This window comes from Sparus aurata, chromosome 19, assembly GCF_900880675.1.
Source record: "Sparus aurata chromosome 19, fSpaAur1.1, whole genome shotgun sequence".
Taxonomy (NCBI): Eukaryota; Metazoa; Chordata; class Actinopteri; order Spariformes; family Sparidae; genus Sparus; species Sparus aurata.
The window spans coordinates 17,055,895-17,083,165 of NC_044205.1; the positions used below are offsets into that span (position 1 = coordinate 17,055,895).

Below are 27,271 nucleotides of genomic sequence, written 5' to 3' on the forward strand. Positions count from 1 at the left end.
AATTAATCTGTCCTTTGCCATTTCCCCTGCTGTGACCTACAAGCCAGTGGCCCTTAACCATAATCAACTGAGTGAAGCTAATGCTGCTGACAGGTATGTGCAAAAAGACAAAAAGTCAACAAAAGGCCACTTATACACTACTTGCCAACATAGGGACATGATACTCAGGAGGGGAGAGTGGGGGAAAAGAGAAAAGAGAGGAGCGGCAGGTGTGAAGCAGCTTACAGCTGTCAAACTTCTTCTGGCATTAGTACAGACGTTCTCTGGTCACCCCTGGTCAGATATCCATTAGAGGCTATTGAAGAGAGCCGATCAGGCGACTCCTCCCCTCCCGACCGGCCAGTAACAGCATCATCATTCAATCCTACTCCACCCTTTTCCTGCATGCTGTCCCTTGGAGTCCAGATGAAGAAACATAGAGACTACAACAGTGATATTATTGCCAAACTAAATTATTCAATATTATTTCTACCGCTTATGTAGTTTTTGTATGAGAGTTTAAGAGCAACGGGTTATCTGGAACCTGTAAGGGTGATTGCTTAAGCGCTTAAGAATTCATTACAGCCAGAAGGGAAGGAAAGGAACAAATGAAAGCAGCATTTTGTGAGAAACACTCTTGAACCCGTTTCAAAGATCACTCCATCATTCAAAGCCTCTGCACAGGCAATGAGCTAACAAGGTTTTGCTGAGGGCAGACATAATCAACCCATAAATGTTTCGAAAGTGATTAGAAAGTCAGTCCTTATCATACACAATGCGTTGTAGACAACTGCATCATTTTATGTGATCTGGCAGGCTAGACATGACAATTAGCAATTCATGCCTTATCTCTCCAGCTAATATCCAGTAAATATGTTTCACCTCCATTTAAACAAAGAGACAGTGACATGACAATCATTTTGCAGGAATATGAATGTGATTTGTATCTGGCTGAAAAACTGATGTTGGTTCGGTGTCACCAGCTTCTGTTTGATTGGTTATGCGAATCGGACAGAAGATGATTTCCATTTGATTTTTGGCATGACAGTGAAAAATATGTCGCTACACAGAATAAATGAGGGTGAATCTATAAAAGGTGAGTCAAAAAACTAAAGCTCAACAGATAGATCTAACCCAGTCATCCACCAGTGACCTCTGGCAGACGGCTTTGATTAATTGGTGTGGACATAAAAAAGTAAGATGGCAGCCAATTAGAATAAAGCTGCATGAGATCATGTAATAAATCACAGCTTGAGTAAAAAGCCATGTGCAGACTCAATAAATTCACTGCAACTTTATATGTTAATGAAAACATAAAAGACAAAAAAAGGCTCTCTTGGGAGCACAGGATAGTGAAACCATGAGCTCCGACAGTGAAACAAAATCCAAGTATAACCGCAGCAGTGGAGGTTTTTCACGTTACCCCGAGGCAGCTCGAGTTGGACATGGAGAGAAGGCAGTCCGACAATACGTACACATATGATCAGGTTAATGTCCCTGACACAATATTTTGTTTCAATCCTCTCCAGACAGGAACAAAACAAATCCGCAAATGCAAACATTCCAAGACATGGTGCACCACCAGACCAAGATAATAAGACTTATGTGAGCACAAAGATTCTCTGGACCCAGAGACAAGCACCAAGTCTGGATGAGTCATCTGACCCAGGTCTAAGCCTCACCCACCACAAGGCCTGTGTGTAACACACATACAGCCCAGCCTTTGAAAGGATCCCCAAGCGTCTGCAACACTGACCACATCACGGTCACGGAGAACAACCATGAATTAGTCTGTGAGAATGAAAAGGGAGATACAGAAAAGACAGCTCAGACTACCATTCCCGCATACTGAGGTCTCACAATTGAACCCGAAAGTGCAGAGTACTCTGGAGACTCCCTGGGCCGCCTGTGACTTTTACAGAGATTTGACAGAAAAGCCTCACAATCAGCCAGAGATCACAACAGGATTTCTGTTTATCCATCCACTATGTAATCCTTTTGGATTTTCCTAACAACTCTTTGGAACAGCATTAAATACACGATGTTCCACAGGACCATACAAGCATTTGCTAATCCCAGTAGTGATCGTTTTCTTTCAAGCTCAACACACCAAGGGGGTGAGCCATTTCCATGTCATTTCTCACAAAGATTCAGATTGACAACACGATCTTTACAGAAAAAGCATTAAACAAACAAATGTCTCTACAACTATATTACGTGTAGTTGTAAAAGGAAAAGGCCAATAAACTGCCACGGCAAAGCAGCTGAAAATGTTAGGAAAACCATTCAGCTCGGAAAAACATAACACTTGTTTAATACAGACAGTATGTCCTTCAACACTTGTGCACAAGTGCTGCCAAGCCCAACAGCCTCAACTATCCACACAACAATGATGGATATCTTCTGGTTTACAATGTTGGGGTAAAGATGGTCAAAGACTATTTTCATTCTGCTGCCTGAGGTTTCAAAAGCTCATGTTCTGAGGGGGAAATGGATTAAAGATGTGTTGCTATTACCTAAAAAGATAACGTTACATGCTTCAACCATAATATGTATTAATCTTACATGTGCAATAAGATGATAGATGGATAACTAATGCCATCACAGAATAAGCTGAGACTGGCATGTAGCTACAAAAGCAAATTCAACTCAATGTTGTGATGTCGCTTGCTCAACAATTACAATATGGGTTCTCCATTAAGTCTACTACACGATTAAATGTTACATGGCTCTTACTGAGCAATTAACGAACGGCAAACGAACCAACAAACAACATAAAGTTAGCTTAACCTAGCTTACCTTCAAAATGTCCCTCCACTGGCAACTTGAACGTGTCTGGCCTCGACGTTTTTCAGCTGATAAAACTTTAATTACAGAGCTAATTGCGCGTTTTTCTCTTGTAAAATTACCAGCAAAATGTTTTAAAAGATCCTGTGTATCGTCGAACACTTGCCGCTGTTTTCAGGACATCCCCAGAAAACAGCCAAATACGCAGGTTGTGCAGATGAAGGTATTTTAGCCATTAATCCAACTTGTTCGCTCAAATAAAAATGGCGGCCGGAAGTGGGCAGCAATAAGCCTTCACTGCTTCAAGCCTTTCGTCAAGAAGGAAATGAAGCTTTACTTTTTGGCGTATTTCACAAGTAAGGACATTTCCTCCTGCCACGTTTAGTTGAAGAAACAGATTTTAAACAAGGTTTTTTTTTCATTAGTGTGCAGCGGATAATTTATTTTTCATTCTGGCTGGAAGGTCTCTCACAAATCTGGAAATGTGTTCAAAGCAGCAGCCCATTTTGTCAAACAACCTGTGCTGACTGGTTTTTGTCTATTTGATTTGAAAGTATTTTTTTACTGTAAAATAAATGTGAAAAAAAGAGAGAGAGAGAGAGATGGTGATGGGAAGTTACGAGCATCCATGTCCTGTTAGTGTTGATCAAAACTCTATGTGACATGATCAACCGTCTTTGATAGACATGGACATTTCCCCCATTACGATACATACAAAAATACAATAATAGATTAAAGACTAAAAACAAGAATGGCAATCAGTAGAGTGTATACCCCCACCAAGGCCCAGCCGTCCCCTCAATCAAGCCTAACCCAATATCAAATTTGATATACACACACTAAGGCACATTTTGACCACATAGTGATCGGAAACAGCAAATTGTTACTTTGTGAACAAAAAACAAAAACAAATCCTATGAAGCTTTGATAGTGTGTCACCTCCTCTAAAGTGTAATGTGCACTGTCATCCAATCTTATTGGTCAATCATGGTCATTTAAGGCTATACAGCTGAAATATTGACTCTTTTTATGATTCTTATTAATATCATCAGTTCCCAAAATGCTAAAGGGTTAATGAAATACATTCTTAAGACTGGAGTAATAGTAGACCAGTTGTTCCAGTGGTGCACAGCAGTTCAATACTTCTGTGCACATGAGCAAGTCAGCTCAAACAAGATATGACATTGGTCAGACTCGTACTGTTAATTTGGGTTTTTACTGCATCTATGAATGTTTATTACTACACATTTTCTAAAACAAAGTGAGCTGCTGTAGTGCAGAAACACTTCACATAGCAGCACAGCCACAATTTAACTTACATGTTGTTGACAGACTTGAAGAAGTTAACAGCTAAATAACAGTGGAGGCTGATTTCATTATAGTGCTGTGAGCGCAGGCAGTTCACTTGAAAGAACACCAAAACAAAATCCAGATTGCTGATTATGTTTCAAATTACCATGAAATTCAACCACACAAACCCTCGGTTGGTCGCGCAGAGGAGCTCTCACGAAAAGCATTTAATAAAGATCTTCTCCATAATCAAACATGGTACAGTGGGATTGTATTTATTCAGATTACAATCTCTCAATATAGGCAGAAAAATATATGGACAAAAATGTGTCAACATAAGTCTGCCTTTTCTTTTCAAGCAGTGTGTGATACTGACTTTAGATGCCTTCAAAGCATACCTCTCTTCCACCATAGATTTATTTGTGCTGTACGTCAGGATAAATCCCAGTCTGTTCAGTTGTAAATTAAGACCTGGGTCAGTCTGCTGACCATTGATGGTGGTCCAGATCTCCCAGTAAGTACAGTGATGTCTGCCGCTGTTCCTGGGTGGCCCCAGCAGTTGCTTTGAATGGGCCTGTCTGCACAGGAAACATACTTTAAGAAGATATTGGGGGTTCATACTCCAGGGAGATGGTATTAATGTTATGAAACTCGATCTGCCTGATTCTCAGGACCATGACATATGTGATTGATAAAGATGCTACGTGAGCTGAATGATAATATATGAAGAATCACAATCATCTTTGGAAAAATCAAGAAGTCATATGGCTGTAATCAGACATATGATACAAGTTGTGGCAGGAAGAAGTATCAGTAATGGTCACACCATTTCATCTTTATAAGTTGTGACATGCTTAGACACTCACAGATACACAGAAGGGAGGAAAAGCATCAGAGCGCCGTCTTTGTGTGACATCTGTGGCAGTAATTTAAGTCTTCATCACCCAAACTGTCTTGTCATATTCCAGACCTCCTCGTGCCTTGATATTTTGCTGACATAACAAATGAAAAACTGGAGGAGACATATGAACTCAGAGAAAATATTGATAGTATAAACGGAGTCAGTGCGCTGGTGATATGTGGAACAAGAACGGATGGCAATCATACTCTCAAATCTAACAAAGTGAAAATGGAATATGAAAATGTGAAAATTGTAATTTCCCCCTTCTCTGGCAGGAAAATATTGTTTATAGTGATATAAAGATTATATCAAGGCACCACTCTGACGCGATTATGCCATGCCCTCACATTCTTCCACAGATCTTTCGAAACCACATCCCTTTCCAATGAGCACATGATGTGCTAAAATACATGGGACATGAATCCACATACCATGTTTTACAGGATGGGGTTTTCAGTGATTAGTCTTCTCACACATCCTTTCACAGTAATCGGCCTCAGTGAAATGAGAGCGGAGAGTCGAGTAGTTTTGTTGACCACATCCCGAGAGACAGACTGAAAAGTTGGCACTGCGGGGTGTACCATACCACAGAACTCAGCAGGGTTCGAATGGAGGGATCAGGCTGTGTCGGGCTGGAGGGTGTGCTCATCGCCTGTGTGTGTGCGTGCATGCGTGTCTCTCGAGATGACGTCGTAGACAACCACAGTTTAACCAACACGTGCCCAGGCAAACACACAGGAGAAATGTAGTCATGGTCAGAACAGATTTCGATTTGTCTGTCATTACCGCAGTACATGTGAGACACACAGTTAGAGGTATCGTGTATCTAGGAAAGACTGGATTAAACAGCCGCTGTGTTGAGGCAGTTTTAGTCAATAACATAACAATGTATTTTTCTGTGAAATAGCGGATGAGTGTTTTTTTGTTTGTACAACCCAAATTCAATAAAAGTTGGGACACTGGGTAATAGTAAACAGAATGTGATAATTTGCTAATTCTGTTTGACATGTGCTCAATTGGAAACAGTGCAAAAGCGACAAATTTAATGTTTAAACTCATTATTGTGTTTTTTTGTGTGAGAAATATGTTTAATCTGAATTTGACGCTAGCAACAAGTTGCAAACAGTTTAAACTGGAGGAACAAAAGACTGGAGTACTCTAAAAACACCTGTTGTACCATTCCAAAGGTAAACAGGTTTATTTCCAACAGCTGATAGTATCATGATTGGGTATGAAAAGGGCATCCTCCAAAGGCGCAGGGCCAAAAATCTGGTGTCAATATTGGAGGGGGCAATTACATGAAATTTTTTCAAGAGCAAATCCAGAGGAGCGCACTAAAAGTAAAGCTGTAGCTTTGCTAACGAACACTATGTCACCCAGCCAGCTGAGGAACACTAGGTTGAGTTGGCAGCTTCGCTTTTTGAGTCAAAAAGACTCTTTTCATGCCAGACAATCTGACTCATCAAAGCAGGAAAAGCACAGGTGGACTTCATAACATTAATGATGGCTGCATTCCATTCAGGTGAGCCAGTTTCAAGGCAGTAGTATTGTGCGTGCTCACTCATGCTGGGACACTTAATAGAATGGAGCCTTCGTTAAAGTTATTGGTCACACCTGTGCTTATGTCTGCCCTGAAAATGGTCCATTTAAACAGCCGAAAATACGGTTACTGTCTAGCTAGCAAACATTAAGTTAGTGAGACATGTAATTTAATGCGTTGAAAATATAAATGTGTTTTATTGTATCGAGTGTACAACATATCCTTTGTTTGGATTACTTCTTGGAGGTCAGCCACCAATGACAGACTCTTCAAACCCAAAATGTTTTTTTATGCATCTATAATCTCCACAAGTGCTTTTATTGCATATTAGTGACATTACATAGTCGTGTTTCCCGGAATTAACAGCGATAACCTGTTCACAAATAAAGATAGGTCGAGGTTCACCACTTTGGGAAACACATGGTTGTATGGATGATATTACTACAGGGGCTGGGGAACACTTTTTTTTTTAAAACTGCTGTAAGTAAATTAATTTCCAAATGATTGCATTATGGTTTTTTTACACAGTGTCTCAAGCTCTTTGGAATCAGGGTTGTATGTAGGATCTATATATGCACATGAAGTGAAATACATTAGGGTCAAAAACTGAATGAGGACATGTGCACCAAGTCATTTTAATTAATATAACAGCATTCCTTGTATTCCCTCCACAGCTTGCGTATTTGCTAATTGTAAAACACTACATCTTTTAACAGTGTATATCAATTAATGTTTTCCTAACATGGGTGTGCTGCCCTCACAATGGGAATATGCCTAGAAAAAGAGTCCGTCAACAACAAAATGCATCTGTTTCAGGACTCCACAAGGAAGTTCAATAGCATGCTAGAGAGCAAACAAAAATAAATGTTATATTCCATACTCTGAAGTTATATTTTCACATTTTATCATACAGTTACAGTACAATGTTTATGAAATATCTGTGAAAAAGTATACAATCTTTTCTTAATCATTCATATGAATTATAAAAAATAATTGTCTCTGTACACATATTCAAAATGTCCAGTGGTTTGCATAATAGTTTGATGGGATCAATGTCTCTGGTCTTCGTCACTATAGGCCTGTGAAAAATGACAGACATAAACATCAGTCTCCTAGAAACCAAAATCAGACACATTTAACCACTAATAAGAATAATGACCGGGGTAATCACTCTGAAACGGCCATTTAATATTTGAACATGTCATAGACAAACATGAGGTGGAAAATGAGGCCTGCTGCTGCTGCCCAGTGTAGGCTCCAACGACCATATTTCACAATAACTTCTGGGAGAGCAGTGATTGGGGTGACTTAAGCAGCGAGCTTTGAGTTTGGTTGCTGTGGCAATACGCTGGCCTCTCTGATAGCCAAGCAGCAGCAGCAGCACACTCTCAGATCTCCCTCCAGACTGGCACACTGACACTGGGAACTGTGGGCACCTCCAGAGCCACAAGAAGGAGAACCGCAGACAACCTCAAACCAGACAGACTTTCTCCTTCTCCCAAATGTTGACGCTGAGCGCTGACGCTGTCTGCTGCGTGTAAACTCAGAACCCAAGTGACTTAATGGAACTGGGCAACAGCATTCCCGTCTCCACACATGGCCAGCCTCCACCAATCACATTTCAGAGCCGCTGTGCCCTCCATTTAGCCTGTAACTGTAATTGAATGGACCATAAATGAAGGTGGAGGCTTCTACAGCAAGTCGCCAATTGGTGGTTATTTGGGTAACATGTTGTGGCTCTGCAAATGAGGTCATTGACAGACATTGAGACTCTCTAAACTGAACAGACAGTTGCATACAACATCAAAACTGGTTTCTTGTGATTCAAGTGATGGCGGACATTCTGGGGTTAGTCGGTCTCTGTGGGGTTGAGACGGCTCAGATTCTCACCTGAAAACACAGATCTCTTATTGGCATCTCGTGCACCACCTGTGAAAAAAAATGAAAACAGACTATTCTTACATCCATTAAAGTCCAGATGATTGAAAAATGCCTTTTTTTAATCCCTTTTAGAGTTGGCAATGTAACGTACAGATTAACTTCCACTGTACAGTTCTTTGTAATTCATTAATGTGCTGAGTGGGACAACCACAGGCATTAACAACAAAAGGCTTAAGAGTGAGAATGAGGACAGACTGCTTTCATCCCCACTGTGGTATGTGTGGTTGTTCCTTTGTGGAAGTTTATAGAATAACAGGAAATAGCTATGGATTTTTTTCCCCATTATTTAGCCCTCACCACACTTGGCGCCAGCTAAGTTACATCTGCGGTGATACGGAGAACAGGGTGTCACTGTGCTAATGAGGTGAGCCCCACCCCATTCACAGACCCACATGGACATACAGGTACATGGCTGGACTCAAACATCAAGAACAAACCGGCTCATGGACAAAATTTGGTGAGTAGTGAGTGAATAGGCAATAGAAGATTTGTCTGATTGCTACCAAGTTCCTCTGGGCTCTTTCTTGTTTGTAGATTATACTTTAAGACGTTGCCTCTATGTGATTCAACCATTTCATAGGTCAAAAAATTACCCCTGAAAAATCAGATTAAGGGTGGAAAATGCTCTCTGAAAACAATTTGAATGTCATACCCTGACTAATACAATCACTCACACACTTATTACACACACTTACACATGCACACACACAAAAACATACAAACCAGATTTCAGCAAACAGTCCTGTGGGCCCTCTCTCACGCCAAAAAGTGCTTTGTCACGTTTTGTGGCTGTTGGGTCTCTTTCCTCTGTCAGTCTCTCCCTCCCTGTGTCTGAGCCACCTCTAATTCAATGTGCGGCTCATATCCTTTCTCAACATGCCATTACTGCTGCCAAGGCTTTAGAGCAGGCCCCCAGGGGCTATTAGGAAAATGTATCCATTTATTTTGCAAGATACACATTTGGCAAAACAACAAGCCTCTAGAGGAACATGTCAGAAGGGTTATATTTCCATGTGACAACCATTTGCCTGCTTGATCTTTTGTTTGACTGGAATTCTTGTGTCATAACGTCAGATGAAAACTGTCTTGTTGAGTCACACATGCACTTGATTTTCAGTTCGAGTAGCCGATGTTGACGCTTTGTTTACTGAGAAAATTTTTGCGCCAGTAGTGGTGGGATTTACATATTGAAATGCCAGTGAGTCTGTCTTGGTCTTGGTCTGATTACAATGAATTCTGCCTGTGAATGCAAAGAATTACGAGTGAATCTCAAAAAATGACGTCTAGATGTTCATAAAATTAAGTATGGAAGTTCATTGTCCCGAGAGGATTATTCAAAATGTTTTCGGCCACTTTGTGACTTCTTACTAGGCCAAAGTCAGGATAGATCACCATCACTTGCAATGAGCACATTGATGTTCCCCAGATCATGAACCTTAAGTATTGTGGACTGTCTTTATACTTTTTACTGAGCTTTCCGCTTCAAACAATCCCTAGACAATATTAACATTGCAGACCATATGCCATAATGATCTAATAATTAGACACTAATATGAAAACATTTCTAATCCCAGGCATAAAACAACCCTATTGATTTTAATGGGCCTATGTTTTTTAGTGCTTTCACCAGGACAAATCTTCCATTTTAATTCAGAGGATCAGAGAAGTTGCACCGTTAATTACTAATGTTGAGAGAGCATAAATTTGTCAGTTTGTTAGTGGACCTTAGTGATTTGAGAACTAAAAGCCTCAGACCATTTTGCTGTATACAGTCATGTGATTTATGGACCAGAAGATTCAAGGAGGTCTGATCTATTTCTGTCATGTCTGAAGCCAGAGTAATGTACTGTACTGTATCCCAGCCAGACCACTACTATGACAAGATTTACAACTTAAAAGAAAGAACCGTTCAAGTCTATTGACTTGATCTTGATAGAGATGCATCTCTTACACGATGCCAGGAAAGAACATTTTACATGACATAACATTTCCCCCCTTATAAAACCAGACTCAGACCAACGGTGAGATGTGGAAATTTTCACATTTCAGGACCTTGTGCTTCGTAAAACATTTTTTTACAAGAAATATTTGCACATTAATCGTCACTTTTTAATAGATCTATAGCCACGTTCTTACTTACAGTCTTTAAGTGATATAACTCATGTCTTATAAAGAAAAAAAGAGTAGGAAGGTAAAAACAGAGCTGCAATTTGTCAGATTTGTGAGGCATGGATTCAACTGAGTGGTTTTGTGGAATGCACAGCAACTCTCTCTAGTAAAGAGAACCTGAATGAGATGATAAATAATCAAATGTAGAGTTTAAACAAGAAGGAAACGACAGAAGGAAGGAAGGGGAAGGCAGGTTACTCACTTTTATCCTGCTCTGGAGGCTCCAGGATGTCACTGTCTGTGTCACTGGGAATATGCCAAGGCTGTCTGATGGCCTGTAACTGCTGGTAAAACTCATCCTGAGGTGGAAAAATGAACAAGAATAGACGGTATAATGGTAGACATGAAAAAAAAGGTAAGTCTACTAATGTATCCATCTGTTCACCTATTCAAGGTCTTGTAGTGAATGTAAAGCAAACGTATGTAAGCAAATATGTATTTAGTTTTCAAACATTGAATCTAAACTGATTTAAAAAATGTCTTCGAATTCAGTTTGCGGTTTTCCTCATCCTGTTAAAGGCTATGATGTCACATGACAAGTGGCAATGACTCCATGAAAAGGAGCAACATCATATTATACTTAAAGGTGCAATGTGTAAGAGTTGGCCACATGTCAGTTCATACTCTAAATCAATATGGGCCAACATATCACCAGAATAACCGCTAACTGTAGCTGCCATGAGCAAGTAAGCTTCAACCAATACCTTTGTAATAACCAGCTACCACCTTAAGCTGGCCTCAGCTATTATTTCCAACAGGGTCCTCAGGACAAAACTTAAATAAAATGGCCCATGCTACCTGCAAAAGCCTTTTCTGTCTTGTTATTTTTTAATGATGGAATGATAGAGCCCCACTCCTTGAAATAATTACACAAGTTGTCAAGAAATCATTCCTGTACTTCCAGTATTCAAAAATTCAGGATTTCATGACTCTCTTAGCAGGCCACCTTTAGAGCCTTAGTCCTTCTACATGGGACCAGGTGGCCTCAATAAAAGGAGACTGGGTGCACTGGTGTTGTGGATAATCTCACTAGGTGTCAACTAGCATAACTGTCATAGAGTATATGGAAAGACTGCAAAACCCCTGCCCACTATTAATAAAGCCTTCAAAAAGGTCTCATATTTAACAGCGCCGCTGTTAAGTAAATCATAAAAGCAATATAAGAAAGAAATCCCACTGAAAGTTCTCCTTTTATGCCAGAGTCATTTTTCCGCAATGAAATGACATACTACTGTATGGACCTCCCTGGCTCTCCAGTAAACCCCACACGAAGAGCGCGTGTATGTGTGTGCGTGAGGGTATGCACATGTGTGATATAGTGTGTTCTGGTGCTCTCGGTCATAATCCTTATGTGTAAAGGCTCTCATGTTCTACAGCCAGCTTTACTTGGGCAGTGAGCCTGTTTGACTGTCAGCACACAAGTTCACGCTCACCATACTAAAATATTACAAGAAAGTTGGAGTGATTTTCCATGTCCATGACCCAAAGTTTAAGACAGTTTTACTCACACAGTGTGTTTGATCTATTTCACAGGAGATAAATCTTACACATGAGGACTTGCTAAGATGTAATATGTAGAATTTAATTACACACCATGGAAGATACTGTGTCAACAAAAGGAACAGCTCAATATTTTGCACTTGTTGGCTTTCTGACCAAAAAGGTAGATGATAATTAATGTTAAACTCAGCTTTGGTTCTTACCTCAGACAGATACGCCCGTAGGCTAGCACCAAGGCTGTCTGTGGTGCTTAGTCCAGGAGGGGTGAGCAGCGGTCGGGGGTGCATGGGCTGACTTGTGGGTGTCACAGGCCGGCTCCGCGACCTCCTGAAGGTCACCTCTTTATGAGATCCAGGGTTAAAGGTGGAGCGTGTCAGTAAACTATTTGGGGTCAGAGGCCTGCTGGGTGTTCTGGGGGTTTGAGTCCGGCTCCCAGGGTTGCTGGGAGATTGAGTTCGACCCATGACCAGGGAAGTGGGCTTGGGGCTGAGCAAAGGTAGACCCACACCACAGGGCTTGCCCGAGAGGCTGCCGGCTGGAGACTGGGGTCTAGAGAGCAGGCTGGTGAGAGGCAGTGTGTCGGGTAGGGTTCTGTGGCGCAGAGGGGTGTGGAGCAGGCTACTGTGCGGATTATTGGTGCTCCGAGTGGTCATTTTCCCTACTTCTGCCAGCTTGGCCAGGTCCTTCTCAACCTCTGGAAGAAAAAAAGGCGTGATAATGCAAGTCAATATCCAGATTTCGACAGATACAGTAACACAGGGGTTGAGTGCTTATTATTTCCTCAGTTAAATTCTATTTTCCCCCAACAAATGAAAATGTTAAAACTTGTAAAACAAATCCCATATAACTCTGGTAAATGGACTAAGAGATTCCGAGGTACAGTCAGGCTTACTTTTTATGACCTATTCATAGGCTGTGCTGTGAGGTTAGTATATGTCCGACAAGACTGATGATTCACGAACTTTACTGAGCATTAAAGTGGGCGAGACTGCTTGCTTTAATCCTTATTCTGAGCAATGATGACAATATTTATGGACCTTGTAAATTGTGGTGAATCCAGCTTCCTCTGTCAGAAAAGGTTCCAAGTTGATATACAGTAAGCACAGCCTGGTAGAGAAATGTTCCTGTTCCTGACAAAAACACATTTGTTTGCCTGACTGGTAGTCTCAAAAACATTTGTGTTTGTGAAAGTAGTGACGCTGCCAACTTCTACGATCAACATCTGGCTCATTTTTTCCATGTTTTATGCCTTTGTCTAAGACCTTGGCAATTGGGATTCAACAAACCAGTCTGGGACTTATCATTTGAGAGGGATAATTTCAGGAATGACTCATCAGAGGGGAGTATTTTTTTTGAGAACTGTATACGTGTGACGTTAAATAAATAACAAAAGGAAACATGACAAGCATTTCACAAAGCCTGACTTCCTTGTTTTCAAGCACACTGCTCACCTCCTGTGCAAACAACATTTTTCCGTCCATAAATGTCACGCATATGGCCCCATTCATTAACAAAAATCCAATTGGGATGCAAAGCTGAAAGTCTGCTTTGGGAGTTGTTTTGTAACTTAGTTGGTTTGTAATCTATTCCAGACTGTTTTGAATACTTTCCTTTAGGGATCAAATGCATTTCTTTCTCTGACATGCATAATGTGATGGCTGTTTCTGTGCCTAATCAGCTCTGATTGCATGGAGGTCAACCTTAGACGCAATGCAGAGCACATACTGCTTACTGCCCTGCACACGTACATTGTGTCTGTGTTGCTTTAACCCGAGTATACTCTACACATGTTACTTCTCTAAATAACAAGAAGGTAAAGGTGCATGATACAACTTGGTGTTTGCTGGTATAGCTCTGACTGAAAAATGGAAGATAATTTACTTTGTGTGTGTAACACTGCAAACCATAAAGAAACTGATGTTATGAAGCTGCAACATGTTCTCACTCCCAGCTATGACACTATCAACCCCTCTAGGGTCAGTTTTGTACGTGCACGGCTCTGTGGTCAACTTTGCACTAATAGGTTATATGCAATGTCAGGTTAGACTTTTTAAATTAAAGGCTCTGCGGTCAAGTTAGCAACAATATATAATATAATACGCAAGGTTAGACTTTCAAAATAAAAGTGTACTGACACACAGTTCACATTGTATGACATATTACTGAACGACTTTTGGAATATAATTAATATTGTCAAAATGTCAGGGATGGTTAGGTTAAGACATAAAAAATAGATTGAAAAGATAAAACTTTGAGTTAGAATAACTACATTCACTCTTGCAAATCAAGTTGCATAAATTAGTATCATGTCACGTTACATACACGTCACTTATGTCACATACATGTTATCAGTCATGTCATATGTTTACTTACTTACATTACATAAATTAAAAAAACAAGTCACTCGACTTTGTGTGATGTTAACACCAGTCTCCGGAAGGGAAGTCCTGTGAATGATCCACCCAGTCACCCCCTGGTTCGGACTTCTGTCGCTCTTTCTACTGTACTGTTGCATTAAAAGGATATTCCGGTGTAAATTTAATCCATGGTCTAACACACCGTGAAACTGTTTAGACTCCCTTTCGAGAGATCAAGTTAGCAGACCGCTAATTTACGGAGTTTTATCAACCTCAGAAACGACTGCAGGACAACAATACACTGCAGTAAATGGATCCAAATATAAACCGCCCTAAAAAGCCACAAATAATGCTCAGTACAGCACCACACTTCAGCAACAGTACAAATAGGGTCTCAGCACATAGTCCGGGGCATTAAAACTCCACTAGCTTAGCTGGATTTCTACTGAAAAGCTGACAAAATTTACCACTCTTCTGCAGCAGCTTCCTGTTGACGGGAAGTCCCGACGAGTCGATTACCGAGTGCAGTAGAGTTCTGCGGCTCATGGATGAAAATGTATGATTATGACTCCATGGAAAAGCAATCAAAGTTCATATGTGTCTTACCTGCCAGTTTATAACAGTTATTATCGAGAGCGGACAGGGAAAAGAACGGAATTGAGCATTTCTAACCGCACTCGGTCATCGTCGCGTCGGGACTTCCCCGACCCAGAAGCTGATGGAGGAGAGTTGAAATCTGTTTTTAGCTTCCCAATAGAAAGGTTAGAGGTTGGATGCCTCGGATTGTGTGCTGAGACCCTTTTTGTACTGTTGCTGAAGTTTGGTGCTGTTCTGAGCATTATTTGTGGCTTTTTGGTGGCGGTTTATATTTGGATCCATTTACTGCAGTGTATTGTTGTCGTGCGGTCGATTCTGAGGTTGATAAAACGCCGTAAATTTGCGGTCTGCTAATTTGATCTCTCGAGAGGGAGTGTAACACAGTTTCACGGTGATTTAGACCATGGATTAAACTTACACCGGAATATCCCTTTAAAGGGGCGCTTCAAGAAGTGACAGTCGAGGGGTAACCACAGCGTCAAACTTAGAAGCACTGGGCCACTGACAAGGCTGCCTTAATTAACATTTTGGCGTGAAAGCCACCTTGAAGTTGAATCATGTCAATACTCTTTACACTTAAAAAGGTAGAGCATGTAGGATCTTAGTGGCATCTAGCAGTGAGGTACACATTGCACCCTCCTCTACAAGGGACTATACACTAGTGAACAAGTATATTAAATTTCTGCCCCTGAATCCCTCTAAATTCTATGCACTGGATCTTTAAAACTGTAAGCTTTTGCACATTCCCATGTTATGCACCAATACACCAAGGCAAGTTTATTTTATGTGAAATCCTACCCATTAATAAACCTGATCCCAATTCTGATTTACAGCTTCATGGTAACCATGGGATTGCTGGGGGTCCAGTGCCTCTGGATAGCAGTGAAATACTCACTATATACAGAAGAAATATTGGCGTAAACTCCAGGTCCACGTATGATGATTTCCCAGTTAAAGCCCTTAACCACCCACACCATGGCTGATGTTATCATTATATCGTAAACAGGATATGTTCATTAGTAATCTGTTACCATGACGTAGAATTTTCATCTCAAACCATTTACCGTTAAAATTGATAAACACAGCATGTTTTTGTTTGAAAAATCCTTCTTACTTCCGTAAATGGTTGCTTCCCTCATGATTTTATTGTAAACCAGTTGCCTCCCCCTTACTTCCTGGCACTAATAGATAAAATTGTAAGCAGCTTCATCTTGAAATTCTATGTGGGTGACTATGTTTAACAAAGAAGCCATGACACAGACGCTGATATAAAATGAAGGCCTAAACATCAAAGAAGGAGCATCAAAATCCATCTGGAATAAACCTTTGAGAAGTTCTGATCCAGTCTTCTAGTAATACGAACGGGAAGAAGAAAGACAGGGAGAAAAATGAGATGGAGGATGACAGAGAGAAGGAGACAAGAAGAAAGAGAAACAGATCTAATCTATTAGAGTCTTTGATCAAGCAGCAGTTGCACGTGATGAGAGAGTACAGGGTCACAGCACGCTATACAAGCATTCAGAGCTCAGGCAAACTTTATTCGGTCCCGCCTCTGAAAATAAACTCAAGTGCTAATCACATATCGCTTGTCTGCATTTCATCTGCTGGCTTACAACAACATAATATGAGGCCTGCTTGAAGAAATTAAAATACTAGCCATTCCTTGGTTAGATAAATCAAGTACAAATTTGGGCATTTCAAATTCAAATTTTGGGCAAAAAGTACACATTTCTAATATGGTGTTACTCAGAAGGGGTAAAATAGCTGCTATGCATAAATTATGGAAATGTGTGACCTGGTGATGTAGTGTGTTGCAAAGTCACAGCATTTAAGGCGAGACTACTGATGAGACGTTTCAGGAGCAGTGTTTTCAGTGGGAGAGAGGAGCTTCTGTTGGTTCAGACATTGAGCTTTTGAACTTTCAAAATCTTTCACAAAACAAGATGTGAAAGACATATATAACACAGTGAAGGAAAGGAACAAATGAAAAAAGCACAATAGGTCTCCTTTGCTACTTTGTGGGTACAGAACAAAAATGTACCTGTAGCATTAAATATCAAAAAGTGTCACAAATCAAAAGTTGGCATCTAAGCTTGGAAAGTTTCTTGTGCCTGATTAATTACAATTTCTAATTGGATATTTTGTGATGCACTCAGCAGATTGGCATGTTGTGAAATGGAGAAATTAATTAAAATATATTAATATTCCAAAAACTAATTACATCAGCAATGATATAGGAAATTAACAATCTAGAAAAAAACGATACATTTGAACATGAAAGACAGAGAAGCTGTGATTTCACAACCACATAATTGGGGTAACAATATAAGATGAAAAGTGAGGCTCTGGCTCCAAACATGGAAAGAATTAGCAGCTAATAAAGGCTTGAAAGAGTTGAATTAGCTTGTCGAACAGCTTCACTGAACTGCCTGGTGGGAGCCCTTGGGGCTGAACATTCAGTAACTCAGTGTAAAACAACCAGAAATGAATGCCATCTGAGGAGCTCTGGGATGAAATCGAGTGTGTTGTTAACTCTTATTGTTCCTACGGTACATCAGCGTGCTGTTTTCTTCTGTAGGCTCTAAGGGAACCAGTGCAGTGCTGATGAGAAGAGAGGATCAGAGCAGTTGTTGGGTGACAGTAATAGGTTCACTAAGTAGAACCAATATGCTTTGTATAAGTCTGGTATGTGAAGACACATATGAGGTCTTTACACACAGTGATGCTGTCAAACAGAGTGGGAGGACAAGCATAAACAAACAAGTGGGTGACACATGATGAAATGGCGACATTCCCTCTGGCCTCCACTCTGGGCTTTCATCTGAATCATAAGTGGATACACGCTTGATCATCATGACAACAAAAGCAGTCTCGGAGTCGTCCAGACGGCACGTAAATCAAAGACGAGCCTTGAACTGCATTAGGAATAAAATGATTTCCAAAATGCCACACAAATTCCATTTTGTCAGATGAAATCTGTCTCTAGCTCAGTGACTCAGTGGAGAGTTATTGATTGAAACTGTCAAAGCTGAAGCCAAGATAAATTCTTTACATGTGGAAATTACTTTAATTAGTTTTTCTATTTAGTCTTGACTCATTTTAGCAGGAAGATCAGTTTTTAATTAAGCAAGAAAATCCTTTGGCCAAAAGCTGTGCATTCTTTAGCCAGACTCACCCCCTCCCACTCCTCACAAGTGCCCTCAAAGCCCTTTTCTATTTCACAAGTCTCTGTAGTTCAAAATGTGTGTGTGTGTGTGTGTGTGTGTGTGTGTGTGTGTGTGTGTGTGTGTGTGTGTGTGCGTTCATAAGTCTCTGTAGTTCAAAATGTGTGTGTGTGGGTGCGTGCATGCGTACGTGCGTGCGCGCGGCATGGAAATATTTGCAGTGTGGACTATATTTTGTAATTCAAAATAACTATCTCATCTAACCATTCTATTCATCAGTAAAGTCACTAAATACACAGACACTATCCTATATAGTACACATACATGAACACCACACAGAAGAGCCTACCAGCGAGCTGTTTGCCCATGTTCTCCAGCTCTTTAGAAAAGAGGGAGTCACCCAGTAGCAGGCCCGTCTGCCCGACAGAGCTCCCACCTCTCACAGCCTTCAGATCAGCCTCCCAGACAGCCTGACGCTAGTTAGCGAGGAGAACAGAAAAGAGAGAAAGTCACATTAGACCAAAGACCCTTCAATTAACTCTTTATATAATTTTCAGCTATTGCTGGAAATATCCGAGCCATATCTCTGGAAAAAAAAAGGGGGCAATTATTATTTTATAGGCTTTAGAAAAACACAAGAAACCACAGCAAGTGTAGATGAAAGCTGGAGCATGCAGTGCAATCTGTTTAGTGAATGCGGGACGATAGACTGTCAGTAGTGGTTCAGGGCATTTTTGTCTAACTATCAGTAAATCTATAGGAGCTTGTATGCTCACTGGTCTGTTGGCAGATAGCCTGACAGCAGCAAACTTACACCAGCAGTTAAGGAACAATAAATCTGCCATTTTGGATAGTTCAAGGGCACACTATATTGTTATTATATTAAAATAAAGACGATCATATTCCAAAGCATATGAGGGAGAATAAATTCTAAAAAGGCAGATTGGACCACTTATAGGGGCCTTTTTGGCTTCTTTTGCTAGTACCTCTTGCTGGCCAAGTGTATGATCTAGAAAGGGACCTGTTAGGCAGACCCAGGTTGCCAAGTCCTGAAATGGCAGCATGCCTAATCCTCCGATGTATTCCTTTGATGGTACACAAGTTGCCAGATGATCTGTTAAGCCAGTGGACCAAGTATACGTGAACTTGGAGCACAGGTGAGACATAAAATCTGTCAGCAAGAGGTCCACCTCCTGTAAGTTTGGTTTACACTAGATAAGTTATGATACCTCCGATGCCAGCGCTTACATCATCTGATGTGCTAAGCACTTAATGAGAGACAGAGTTGACTTGACAAAGTGCTGACACAGAGAAAAGGCCCTGGGAGATCTGGTGATATACATACAGAGCAGTCATCCACCTACACTTAAAGATAAACCTGGGATAGAGCAGGCGGCTGATTTTATGATTTCAGGATTCCAGGCTGCCTCCAAGGAAGAGGTAGGGTGAAAAACAAGTTAAGCTGCTCTCCTCTGATAAATGACAGAGCAGGATTCCCAGGGTCTATGGCATTGATCTCTGCGCCTCTCAGATACATGAGGCCCTTTGTGGCAGCAGGACCACAACACCACAAGCCAATCCTTAATTACAGCCCTCATAAAACATCGAGGCGGGTTGAACATTACAACTGAGTCCCCTCCCCAACTTTATTTCTTTCTCTTTGGTGGTATCCCCCCAAATCCAACAGCATTACATCATCTTGTCCTGCTCTCGCTCTGGGTCTTCTCAGCTCTGGCAAACAAGGCCACCAACAGATTCATAGTTTAAGTTTCTTAAGTTTCTGCAGAAGTTTGATCACACTGAATAATCTGAAAATTCAAAATAAACCTGCAGATGACCCCTAGAAGATGGAAAACAAAATGGGTCCATAATCATATGGTCTTATGTGGTTCACATAGCAATTAGATAACAAAATTACTGAAAATAAACAGGTATCTAGCAAAAAACAGCCTATTCAAAGAGAAAAATGCATTAAACAACATATACATTGATATAAACTATATATTGCCAGATTTGAAATCTCATTGGCTTCATGATGCATCAATCACCCAGAGGCTGGTATGTAAGTGGTTCAGGAGAGAGGAGAAAGAAGAGAGTGGGTCGCTTTTTCTTCACAATCACTTATTGACTGTTGTAAGCTCTGGGGTGGGCTTCAAAGCCCCCCATCTGCTCAAATAAGCTTTAAATGATACGGCTACCATCTTGGGATCTTGGGTCTAGAGGGATAATGGCAAAGGCCGTGGCTTTCATGCTTTTACCTGTAAGAAAGAATACACATCCGGGATCTCAGTTTTTTGGCCCATTTTAGCACCATTTATAAGGAGAATGTGTTTAAGACTACATAGATTATTGAAATGCATCTTGTGGACTAGGGGTGTGCCAAAATATCGATACTACGATATATCGCGATATTTCGTCTTGAGGTACGTTATCGATACACTGGTGCCAAATATCGATATTTTAAAATGTAAAAAAAAATAATAATAATTGTTTTTTTTTTTTTTTTTTTGGCCCACCACCACCACCCCTCTTCGGAGGACAGCTTTATCTTTATTCAAACATAGGTATACAACCAAATAAAATTTAAAAAAATGGTTTAAGTAGCTCTGAAACCCACACATATAGATATTTAATGATAGTTGTAGTCAGTGTGTGTGTTAAGAAGAGACACTGTGCAATATACTCTTTGTTTACTTGGCTGTCATTCATGTGAAATTGATTGACAATGTTTTGTAATTGCTGTGAAATGGATTCAGTGCAGTCAATAAATTCTGAATTTCTTCAGTGACACATATCGTGATGTATCGTGGATGAAATTCCTTGCAATATATCGATTATCGCAGAAACGCTGTATCGTGATATTATCGTTATCGTGGGCAAAATATCGTGATAGTATAGTATCGCGAGGTACCTGGTGATACCCAGCCCTATTGTGGACATAGGGAATATAAAAGAAAAACGTTTTTGTTCAGGTTTGGTGCACTACTGAAATACCTAGACAGGTGGGTTCATGCTGCTGATGTGGAGTTACCCTGAAATGGTTTCCAACGATATATGGCATGACTATAAACTTAAATTAAGACATTAGACAATTTGCAAGTCTAGACAAGTCTTGCGGCATAAGACTGAATAATATAGTACGAAATACATTTTCAATTTCTCTTATCAGCAGTGCCTACAGCTTAACATTTGCATGCCTGCCCTCAATCTCTCCTGTCCACTGAAGGAAAGACTATACAGTAATCAGGACCATATATCCTGGAGACTGCAGACCGGAGGCTGAGGCCACTGGTACACAACAGAACTGACAGGATATACTGAGTCTGCAAACAATTCACCTCCCTTGATAACATCAATAAATAAACAGACATTACAATCAAAATATGACTGTTGTTCACCAAGTTCGGTGAGGGCAAACATATTTACATACATATTAGAGTCACCTGGAAGCCGTCAACATGTACAGCGTACCGTAGTAGTGCAAATTAAAAAATCATGTGAAAGACAGCAAGGCCCCACCAAGTAGTGAGGGCGGAAAAATAAAACTAAGCAAAAACTGGACTTGATTATATACATAAGAGGCACAATGAAGTGCTGAAAAGTGATTTCCGTTCACTATAGTTTAAAGCGGTCCTTGTCCTTATCAGCAAAAATGAGCGCAAACGAGTCCAACGTTTGTTCCTTTGTTTGGATGCTTACATTGAATGCTTTAATCTCTGCAGACAAAGACAAGAGACGGAATGCCTTTTCACCTCTAAAATAAAGAGTGACTATGATTCTGCAATGACTTACGAGTATATTAATGTCAGTGGCGCAAAACCCAAGTTGTATAATCTCCCTCCCAGTATGACAAAACGAAAAGAGAACAGGGAAAAACCCTCTGGTGATGCTTCTGCCCGACTAACAAACAAGGGTCCTGCCAAATTGGTTCCATGTTGAGAGCAAACAAGACAGAAGGAAAAGCAGGAGTGGAAGTTTAGAGTTAAAACATTTATAGCCTGCATGTGTGCAGCTATACGTGTGTGGTCAGCAGTAATAATCACCACAATCTGGGGTTTGGTCCAACGTTGCCCTCCACACAACAAGGACTGCTGGAGATGTGTGCACGCAGTCACAGGCCTCAGACATGGACATGGTCGGGCTGGCTTTGCAAAGCACTATTGATGGACTCTATTGTTGTGGTCTTACTTTTTTAGGCCTTTAACTGGGCAAATTGATGAATTGGGGCTACTTGTTCCTTTGGATGATACGAGCTGTGGGCTATATGCTTACTGTAGTTCTTTTAAAACACAACTGGTCATTGTTTTCAATCTGAATTCCATTGCAGCAGCTAACAGCTTAAAAGTGAAAACATTTCCTTTTGTTCCTATGACTCATCCAAAGCTGAGACATCTCCTCTAGCAAAGAGGAAGATTGAAACAGAATGAGACTAATAAATACAATTGGACTTGTAGGAAGGATGACTGGATGACTGCCACTGCCACACAAACCAGACTATATCTCACGAGTTTACGCTCCAATCACGAAAACATCCAAAATGTGAAATATCAGAAGCAAAGGCCATTAGCAGCCCAGCGAGGACTTAATGTTCATCAAATTGGGTGATGGATGAGCTGATGTCTGAGTGAAGAAGAGAACATCCTGGCAGATGTGAACTTGTCGACATAAGGAGTTGATATGAACATGTGTTGATAGAGAACATTGTGTATTGTAGCACCAAGTTATTTTTATTGTAACCAAACAACAACGTTTTTGATTATGCTGATCGCCAGCCCTTCAAACACGCAGGGCGAGATCAGATGTCCTGAGAGCATACAAGCACAAGCCAGTGCTATTAAGTTATTTTCTCATGTAATCTAAAGGTATTTGTTCCTGGACTCTGGGATTCAAACACTCGATTAAACTTAACTGTCAGAAACAAGAGATACTATATATTTTCCAGAAAACTTATTGTGTTGTTGTAGCCCCTTCAGCAGTGGCTTGCATAGCCATGGGAGGCTGAGGGATATGAGGAGTAACACTCAGCTTTTAATGAGTTCCTGTTGTTTTGGCTCACAGCAGAATCACCTAATGGATTTTATGGACTGTATACAGGGCTCACCGGCCCAACCACTGAGCTAGCGCAGCCAAAAGCAAACAGGATATTGACAATAACACAGTTAAGACTTTTATTCAAGCATTACAAAGACAGGTTGTATAACATACTGTCTATGCCTCAGTCACCGGAGAACTGCCAGCAGGGAAAATTAAAGGTTGTGCCAATGGGAGTAAAAACTAGCAGAGGGCAAATGAGGGAATAGATTATAGGAAATCATACTGTTCGTGGAGTGAGTGTTGAATATCAGAGAGACTGGAATTATAATCTTGAAGATAAACATGAAGAGTCATAGACAACATCAATCAAACAATATGTCACCAACCAAAGGCTTTCTGAGCAGGAGCTATACTTAGCAGACCACTCAAAAGATTTTTGATCATGATTCTCTTGTGATGGCTTCTGTAAAAACTGCAGGCTGAAGTATAAAAAGTAGGGTCAAAAAGTCTGAGATCACTTGAAATTCAATCAATTAAAAAAGATAGCATCAACTTCATGATTTAAAAGAAAATAATATACATATCTGAAACATGTAAATTACATGTTTGGTATGTCCCCCTTTTGCTTCAGTGACAGCATGCACTCAAGCTGGTATGGACACCACAAGTTTGTGTAAAACCTGCTGACTCATTTTTATCCCAGCATGATGTGACAGTGTTCAAACCAGCTTCTTGTGAGGTCACAGACCATTTGGCTTTCACAGTTTTCAAGTGCCCCTATAAATGTTCAGAGGAGTCTAGGAACAGGTGACTGTTACATCAGATTTTGTGGAGTCCATGCCAGCTCAAGTGAATGCTGTCATGCAGGAGGAAATCTCAAGTACTAAGACATTCTGAGAGTCATGTACTTTTTTCAACATTTTAAGCTTATATTACCATTTTTATCAAAAAAGTAGTATAACAGTTGAAACTAATGCAAAGTAGAAGTATATCACCTTGAGGTCTCATATACCTTAGGGTCAAAAAGTCTAACTATTATTAAGTTATGAATTATTGGGGCTTATAAAAAAATATACTTACAAGTTAATTGAATAGTATGTTATGCTGTGCACTAAACCTAAAGGTTGACATCAAACATTTTGCAACCCCACTACAACTTTTGTTCATCAAATAATAATAAATGTGTCGCAATTGGACCTTTTGAGGGATAAAACTGCACTAGAGCTACACAGTAAAATCACAGGGATTTGCTCAGAGGATAACCATGCTTGCATGACTGTGGAGGTGTGAGGAGCTGACTGGTGCCAAATGCATAAAGCCATACAGTGTATCGGCTGAATTTCTGCCAAAAGTCCCCTGGAAACAAAAATAAGCCATCACAACGGCTCTGCATTGTATCACACACATGGCATTGCATCACACTAATTATCTTATGTCTACCATACAAATGAACAGTTTCCCCTGGCAGATTTTATGATGGTTAACACCCCTACAGTACAGCTCTGAGCTAAATTTGATTAAAATATATCATTGAACACTTACAAAGGAAACTATAGAAGAACTGTTTGGGGAATTTGCTCTGGCGATTGCTTTAGGAAAGTATTTGTCTTTATGGGGCAATTATCACCTAAAGGAGCTGGCAGAGGCAGGGGGCCTGTCGGACTAATAATGATAACCATTAACAGTGTTTACTTTCCAACATCGCCAACCTTTTACTGCCCAAACCAGGGCAATATACAATGTGAGGCATACTTCATTTAACGACAGCCATGCATGATTAAATGTGCTAATAATTAAAAACGACTTCACAGTTTCAGACCCTGAAAAAGTTGCATGCATCCTTTCTTTAACGCAAATAACTAGTGCAAAAAGTGAAGAAACAACTGGGACACTTTTCTAGGACACTTGTGTTCGCAAAAATACATGCAATTAAGCAAGAACTGCAGCAGGAGATACACTAAATAATAAGTACTGAAAAGAACAATCAGTTATTTCTCAAAATGACTTCAACCATTGTGTTTTCTCACAAATAAGCTTATAAAAGCATTACATTATTGTTCCATACCATTTAGTGACTGTGGCCCACAAGCCCCTGAAGGACCAGTTAAACTAACAAGCTCCTACAAATTGCATTTGCCTTTCAAAGACGGCCAAAGCATAAGCAATTAAACAAAACAAGCACATTAGCTACAGTAGATGACAGTAGACGTTTGCACTCGTGCTTTCCATATGGGACACATTAGTACCTTGTTCTTAAGTGTGCCAGACAGGGCTTAACCTATGGAGATGTAGTGTTCAGTCCTCTGGTGTAAGCAGCTGCAAAAAAAAAAAGTGGGCTCTAAATGGATGTGAAGGTCAGTGGTAGCGTGGACATCAGATTTAGGGCGTGTTAGATGTTATGCATTGATTAAATTGACACACACCTTTTAACTTGAAACAATTGAAAGAATGTGCATAATTCGGTCTAATGTTCCAAAGTGCACAGTTTCTCTAATTTCTCGATAGGGACTCGTGCATTTGGCCTAATCCGTCAGACTTCCGACTACAGGCTTTGATTCAACGGGGCTTTCAGTTTCTAAAAGTCTGCTCCCAGTTAGTCTGGAGCCTTTCTGCATCTGCTTCGCACACGGAGCAATGCCTTGGCTCCAAACGCCCTTTTTTCTTTGAGAACGCCGTAAAATTCCTTGTCTAACACTTAGATCGGGCAATTATAAAAAAAGGTATCGGCTTTTTTTTGGTAGGTAATTACACAAAAGGTACCGGCGTCTTCGCTCGCCGCTTTATTAACAGCATGTGAGCGTCTGCTTGTGTCGGAGTCTGGCGTGCACCACATAAGGACTCTATAGATTTCTTCCCCCGAAGCATGTGAGGTTATCACGCAAAGCCTCCTGTTGAACAAAACTGTGTGTACTCCCGTAAGTCATAAATATTTAGCTGTATTGTCTAAGACTTCTAAATCGGCCTCAATTGTTGCTGTGTCACACGATATTCTTTTCATTTCAAACTTTTCAGATCACACACACAAGTGCCCTGGGAGATAAGCAAATGATACAGGGAGATTTCTGACTTGGCTATCACTTATTCGACTGTTGTGTAAGCTGAATTGCCCGCATAAAGATGGATCAGTTTAGCTTGGGTCCTGTCCTATTAACAAGAGGCTCGAGGTGGTTTTTCATTCACTCCCGGGACAATAGAGGTTGAGGAGGAGAGAGCGACATGGTAATTGATGGCTGTAAAGTGATCTTGATTGTTTGGTGATGGATGTTTGGGAGGACACTTACCGAGGCTGACACTTGAGACAAGGCCTCGCATTCCTGCAACCGCCCCGCCACTGTGTCCACCCCAGGCAATGGAGCTGCTCCAGACGACACACACACAAACGGGGGGGGGGGGGGGGGGGGGGAGAAGAACAACACAGAGGAGAGCGTGAGACCACAGAAATGTAAAAAAAAAGAAAAAAAAAAGAATAATAACTACTTTGAATTTGAGCTGTGTTGTGAAACTTACAGGAGATGTCAGGTACAGCTTGTTCAGATATGTGAGGCCTGTGCTCCTCTTCAGATCTGGTGTCTGATAGACTGTCCCCCTGCAACCTAGAGACGACACGCAACACAAATAACATTACTGTACACATTAAATAATCTCTGAGATCTGCATTTTTTAGCCTTAAGATTGTGTGATTGGAAACTGAATGCCAGATAAGAAAACAACAAGCAAATCTCTATCAGTCTGAGGTGATGAGACAAAGAGGAAGTGTTTAGTGAGTTTATGAGCTCTTCTTCTGCAAAATCTGGGGCGGGACTGAGAAAAAAAGGGGTCAGTTTTGGGGCACAAATCTTATCAAATCATCGCAGTTTTAATCCCACTGAAAATAAAAATGAAAAATGGTATGTCGATATGAAACAAAGACACATGTGGTGCATTGATACAGTTGTACACTTGTTTCAGTAGCAAGAGGCACTTCACTCAAAACTAAAATGAAGCTGGCACACAGATTCTGTTTCCCCTTAAA

At 40.6% G+C, this 27,271-nt stretch overlaps 2 protein-coding genes across 4 annotated transcripts in view; both read right to left on the reverse strand.

The window, feature by feature from the left end:
- sulf1 (sulfatase 1) overlaps positions 1 to 3,029 on the reverse strand; it is an 88,988-nt gene extending 85,959 nt beyond the window's left edge. For 2 of the 3 annotated variants that reach the window (XM_030397721.1, XM_030397719.1), the window contains exon 1: positions 2,779 to 3,028. The gene's annotated coding sequence lies outside the window, so the exon portion shown is untranslated. Of the gene's footprint in view, positions 1 to 2,778 lie in introns of all 3 variants that reach the window. The other variant, XM_030397722.1, reaches the window with a different exon arrangement.
- Positions 3,030 to 6,778: 3,749 nt separating this feature from the next.
- c19h8orf34 (chromosome 19 C8orf34 homolog) overlaps positions 6,779 to 27,271 on the reverse strand; it is a 65,419-nt gene continuing 44,926 nt past the window's right edge. Inside the window, exons 9-15 of the mRNA XM_030397728.1 lie at positions 26,767 to 26,852; positions 26,541 to 26,614; positions 18,575 to 18,701; positions 12,311 to 12,801; positions 10,810 to 10,906; positions 8,388 to 8,426; positions 6,779 to 7,576 (exon numbers count right to left, since the gene is read on the reverse strand). Coding sequence (XP_030253588.1) covers positions 7,569 to 7,576; positions 8,388 to 8,426; positions 10,810 to 10,906; positions 12,311 to 12,801; positions 18,575 to 18,701; positions 26,541 to 26,614; positions 26,767 to 26,852 — 922 coding nt within the window. The 3' untranslated portion in view covers positions 6,779 to 7,568. The remainder of the gene's footprint in view (positions 7,577 to 8,387; positions 8,427 to 10,809; positions 10,907 to 12,310; positions 12,802 to 18,574; positions 18,702 to 26,540; positions 26,615 to 26,766; positions 26,853 to 27,271) is intronic.